This window comes from Formica exsecta, unplaced genomic scaffold (genome assembly GCF_003651465.1).
Source record: "Formica exsecta isolate Colony F162 unplaced genomic scaffold, ASM365146v1 scaffold1665, whole genome shotgun sequence".
Lineage (NCBI taxonomy): Eukaryota > Metazoa > Arthropoda > Insecta > Hymenoptera > Formicidae > Formica > Formica exsecta.
Genome location: NW_021848981.1, coordinates 22,929 through 28,538, shown reverse-complemented (window position 1 = coordinate 28,538; position 5,610 = coordinate 22,929). Strand labels below are relative to the sequence as shown.

The window sequence follows — 5,610 nt, the reverse complement described above, 5'->3', positions numbered from 1 at the left end:
GACTGAAGCAGGAGGTAAAAGATATCGCGAGTTTTTAAATACTGTATTTTATTATAAATACTTTATTATGAATATATATTTTATTATAAATATTAAATACTGTACTTTATTATTTACTGTATTTGTGTATGTTTAAAAGGTACAACGTACGATATCTATGTCGTCGGAAAATCACTCGGAAGCATTTTATTCGGCCGATGAAGATATGAGCCACGGATTAAGCGGAAGTCGAACATCCAGCTTACGCCAATCCATCGTCGGTTCTGGTTGTGTCTTAAATCGCAATGACAGTATGAAGAAAAAATTCTCGTCAGACCTGTCTATCGTCGAGAGCTCGACCAATATGAATCACTCAGTGGCAGACAAGGCGCATACGTTGGAGAGAGCAAAAACGCAGATATTAAATACAAAAAGAAGCCCCAGGATTAACAGAAACGCTAGTTTTCAAAATGAAATCGATCAAACTGAAAACGGTCGCGGTATGCAAGATTCTTCAGACAGCCACTCCGTATCATCTACTAGTTTTATCTCTGCTGTATCCTCGCAAGAAGATGTCACGCTTGTAAACTTGCACATGCAAATGAATAAGCCAATCGTGGACTCGCCGTTATTGATGTCCAGTTACGTCAGCCACTTGACACAGGTACTTTTGTTATTGACGTAAACTTGTTTTATCCTGTTCAATTTATCCTCTCGAGATAAGCTACAAGAATATGCAATAAAAAATGGGGGGTTTTATTTAAGAAAACATCGATTACGTTGACCTCACCCTGAAAAGGTCACTCAAGGTCAAGTTCATATTTTTATCATGTGGCTCCCTCGAAACCATGCAACTTTTGTCTGAAACATTTTTATTTATTGGACTCAGTTCTCAAGATGTTCACGTGGATTGATTAAAATGGTCCACCTTGTATATATACCAATATACTATATAATAATAATATTTATATAAAATCTAAGTATATGGAACAAAATCTGTTAGGTTCGTTGTACAAATTGGAATCAGTCCTCATTACCTGTGGGTGGCGACGCTTTTACTACTCCTGTATTCCAACGCATGGAAGATGGTAGATTGGTTTACATTGGCGGACGATACGTGCCAAAACTTGAAACGGTCACCGAAGGTTTTACATCGTTAAAAATGATAACACGTTCTGACGGCTCACCTGTTGTAGGTTCATCCAACAAAACGCCTACACATCCTTACTTGTGGGACGATATATCATTAAATCGAACAGAAGGTACGGTATTATTGAGAAAATAACGTATTTGAATAGTCGAGAGAAAATTTAAGAATTTTTATGTAGGCGAAGAGGATAATGCGATGCATAACGAGGAGGAATTATTGGCGATACTGCACGAAACTGGACTACGTACAACGGTTATTGTCAAATTTAAAGGAGACGTCGATATTATGTTAAGTCCCATGGTTCTAGAGTCGCTTCAGCGTTTTATCGATAGTATTATACCAACCTTGGCCAGTCTACATCCATTAACGATTTTAAATCATCTTCACAATGAATGCATAAGCAAAGTGGAGGGTGCAAATATTTTAAAACAAGATCAGAGTTTATCATATTGGAGTCAAGTCCACACCAGTTCGAAACGATCGACAGCAGAAAGAAAAAATGGTCAAGGTGATGACAAATGTTAGTTTTTACGAGACATTTTGCTACATCATTCAAGGATTAGTGTGTATATTTATAAGTATTTGATTTTTATCAATAGGTAAGATTGCCCTACAAACGAATGTTTACGAAGAAAGTATTACGACGCAAGTACAAGGCAGTATTATCTTACCGAAGGTATAATAATTTTGCAAAATGTGATAAAAAATTTTCTACGAATTCCTCTCACACATATGTGCTTTAGTTATATTTTAACATTATTTTCAGTTGAACTTAACATTGTTACAAGCATCCGTTGTCGAAGAGATTATATCGTTCTCCGCGTTAGAAAATATTCGCGACCTGACGTGCGTGTCACTATTTGCGATTTGTCTCGACGACGTTACCGCTAGATTTTATCTGGGGAAACAGGCCCGAGAAGTCGTTCAAATGTTCCATAAACCAGCCGCATTACCGAATCAGAAGAAAGTGAACAAGATCAGCAAAGCATTTTTACCCGGACATCAAACTACGGCAGTAGTAGCTGACGTTGGAGGAGAAACTGTGTACATAGAAACGTCGGAGAAGCAACAGGAAGAGATTATAGTTACTTTAAATATCGGTATATATAAGTAAATAAATATATATCATATGAGAGCGCGTTTTATATATTACGTAATATAAAATTTTATCTTTTTCGATAGGCAAAGCGCATTCTCAATTAAGAAGGCTAAGAAATGAATCTTCAATATTGAAGGACGCGGTCATAACTGCTATACCTGCGCATTATTCGAAAGTATTGTTTACGTGCACAAGAATGACGTCGCCGCTAAAGTGTGTCGATTATTATTTACATCACGCGATCGACGATAAAGAAAAGCTAAATGTATATGCAGAGCTCTTCCTGAATATTACTTCAATAAGATGTAAAGACATGAGAGATAATATATTATACATATTTTCGAAACAGACTGGACCACCGCAAGCCACCGAAGAATTTACTATGGGATGCGGAGAGGATAGATTGGGATTTATCATGTTCGAGTGCGGTTTAGAGGGAATTAAATTGAAAGTAGTGAAAAGATCTCAGTTTGAAAAAAATGAAAACGGTGACAATAACAAAAAGAATGAAACTGAAATATTGTGTACGGATAGCATTAAGAGCCAAGAGGAATTGGATAATAATATTGCTGGTAAAAGAGCTATGGTTCCAATAATATTAATACAAAATTATTACTCGTTTATTTTATTTACTTTACCTTTACTTTTTCAACGTTTACAGCAACTACCACAGAGGCGGAAACAAAGGCGGCAAGCGTATCCGCCAGCACTCAGATAAATATGAGCGCTACATGCAACAGTCTCACGTCCAAAGTAGCGAATGGCAATACCGTATCGTGTGTTATCGAGTTGAAAACTGTATGGTTTAACTTCGCCGCGCCTCCACGTACTCCAATAACGAGGAAAATCGATTATACAAGATTGGATTGGAATTTGCTCAGCACGGCATCGCCGGCGATAAATGCATGGATGAATCCCAGTAACAAATTTGCAATACGGATCGTTCATATGTTTAGAACGATGTATCGTAGATCCACCGCGATTGTTGCTTGCCTCATGGCGGAAGCGTTGGACGTGCAAGGACTACATATGCCTATGAAGGTATACAATGGTATATTGAGGAATTGCTTGTCACAGTGACATTTTTGTTAATTTTCCAACATTTTGCGCAGAGTCGTTACGGAAGATTAACACCATTGGCCAAAACATTGCAGGAAGATCCCTCTTGTCAATTATGTACTATATTACAGAATTACGTTTTATTATCCGAAATTGCAAGTATTGAATCTAACTTGAAAGAATCCGATCTACCGCTTCTTTCAACACTTCGACAGGTAATAATGTTAAAGACTATTGATATATAAATTTTTTGTAAAATATAATTTGTTTTGCACGCAATATAAATTTTATATTATTACTATTTTCATTAGGGTGTCATTGTATTAAGCAGACAATGGAAGAATGTACTTTATACACCATTGTTGTTGGAGCATAATTACAAAACCAAGCATGTTAAACCATTAAATGTTACATTTGCTGTATCGGATCCAGATGAGGTAAGATATAAATTGCGCAGATGAATTAGTAAGCATTCAGTGCTTGATGATTTAAGCATCAATTAGTGATGCTTGATGCTTGGTTGAATTTTCGAAAATGCTGAAAAAAATACTAGATAATTATTTATTTTGGTGTGTAAAACCCCCAAATGCCCTTGACCTTATTGTCAAGATTATGATTTTGACTAATTTCCAAAAGATTTTAGTTTGTTGTTTAATAAAAAGTTGTTAACAAATATGGGTTTATTTAAAATGTTCAAATTGATAGTGACAAATTTGATATTGGACACAGTTTATATATAATATATATATTTTTTATATCTCTTTTTATTCCGTTTTTTGATATTTAAAACCTTGAAGAGTCATCAATAGAAAAATATAATTTGCTAGTCACTTTTTCTTTCAGCAAATAAATAAGACAAAAATGGAGGAAGAAATCGATATGAAAAAGAGTAAGAACTCTGCAGTAAAAAATATATTTTTTCTTTCTTCAAAAAAGAAATTGGACTAAACGTTTTAAAATTCTTCTTGCGTGCAAAATTGTTATTAAATAGTGACTAAGGAAACATATGGAAGTGTTTTCCTCTGATTTTGATGAGCTTTAGATATGCTATAAAGAATATTATAGATGAAAGATATATATAAAGATAATCTCACATATTTAGAGGTTGAAATAACTCTTTAAAGATAACTCAGAATATGTGTGATTTCAATTAAATATTTCGTCAAAACCATGAGATATATAGAAAAGTATTCAGATCTCAGATAAGTATTGCGTTTAATTTGGCATTAAATGTTTCTTAATTTTTATTTTTATAAGACATTTGAAATCTGCAAAATTGCTAATTGCGAGTGGAGATATTTTTAAAAATATCACATTTTCAAACAAAAATGCATAGCGTCAAGAGTGATAAAACTTTTGTCTAATTTTTCCATATATTTCATGATTTCAACAATGTGTATTTGCTCAAAATTACATATACTGAGTTATTTTTTGTTTTAACTTTTAAATATATGAGAAAACGCGCTTATAAAAAATTATATTTATCTAGTATTTTAAGATGTTCTCTACATTATTCCCAAAGTCTATCAAATCAAAGGATATTTTTATATGCTTTCTTGTAAAGATTGTGTCACATACGTGTGCTTTTAACAACCTGTAATATATGCTAATACAGCAATTTTTTATTCTTATATTGTAATATATATATCACATTTATCACATAATCAGGTGTACAGGTGCGGTCATGCTTGGAGGATATAATTGTGGCTAATAAATAATTATATGTGAAATAGCTGAAATCTATTTGATTATTACATAATTAAATAGATTATATAGTATTTTTATATAATATTTTTATATATATTTTTTTTATATTAAAAATTAAAATATTTAATTGTAGCGCGCTATATTCTCCTATACATCACAAGATCAGGCTTAAAGCATTTTCTTTCGATTTCATTAGGCATTATAATTACAGAAAAGTCAAACAAAAATTTTGATTACACGTTTAACATTAAAATATACCATTATAGGAAAAAAGGATATATATATATATATTTTTTTTTTCTTTTTTTGAGTGTTGGTTTTTGCTGATACTTATAGGAGAATCTATTAACCGATGGAGAGGGTAGCGCGGGAGATATTGATGATCAGGAAGTCACCGATGAATGTGCTATGCTCATCCACACGGACCATATGCATAAACATGCACATATCAAGGGCGGACAAGATAAAACATCAGGTATTACAAATCATAGCAAGCATTAATAACATTACAAATATCTACAGACAATATGGGACAGTGTATCTAACAAAGAAAAAAATTTTCTTAATATATAATTTAAATATTAATATTATTATATAAAATATACACATATAATAA

At 32.9% G+C, this 5,610-nt stretch overlaps 1 protein-coding gene across 1 annotated transcript in view; it reads left to right on the top strand.

Moving 5' to 3' along the window:
* The window catches only part of LOC115233244 (transmembrane protein KIAA1109), a 34,151-nt gene that overhangs the window by 6,859 nt on the left and 21,682 nt on the right, over window positions 1-5,610 (top strand). Inside the window, exons 10-22 of the mRNA XM_029803553.1 lie at window positions 1-14; window positions 140-643; window positions 983-1,241; window positions 1,308-1,649; window positions 1,729-1,805; window positions 1,896-2,229; window positions 2,312-2,493; window positions 2,578-2,800; window positions 2,890-3,269; window positions 3,341-3,502; window positions 3,599-3,724; window positions 4,131-4,209; window positions 5,329-5,469. The exon at window positions 1-14 is cut by the window's left edge and continues 4 nt beyond it. Coding sequence (XP_029659413.1) covers window positions 1-14; window positions 140-643; window positions 983-1,241; window positions 1,308-1,649; window positions 1,729-1,805; window positions 1,896-2,229; window positions 2,312-2,493; window positions 2,578-2,800; window positions 2,890-3,269; window positions 3,341-3,502; window positions 3,599-3,724; window positions 4,131-4,209; window positions 5,329-5,469 — 2,823 coding nt within the window. The remainder of the gene's footprint in view (window positions 15-139; window positions 644-982; window positions 1,242-1,307; window positions 1,650-1,728; window positions 1,806-1,895; window positions 2,230-2,311; window positions 2,494-2,577; window positions 2,801-2,889; window positions 3,270-3,340; window positions 3,503-3,598; window positions 3,725-4,130; window positions 4,210-5,328; window positions 5,470-5,610) is intronic.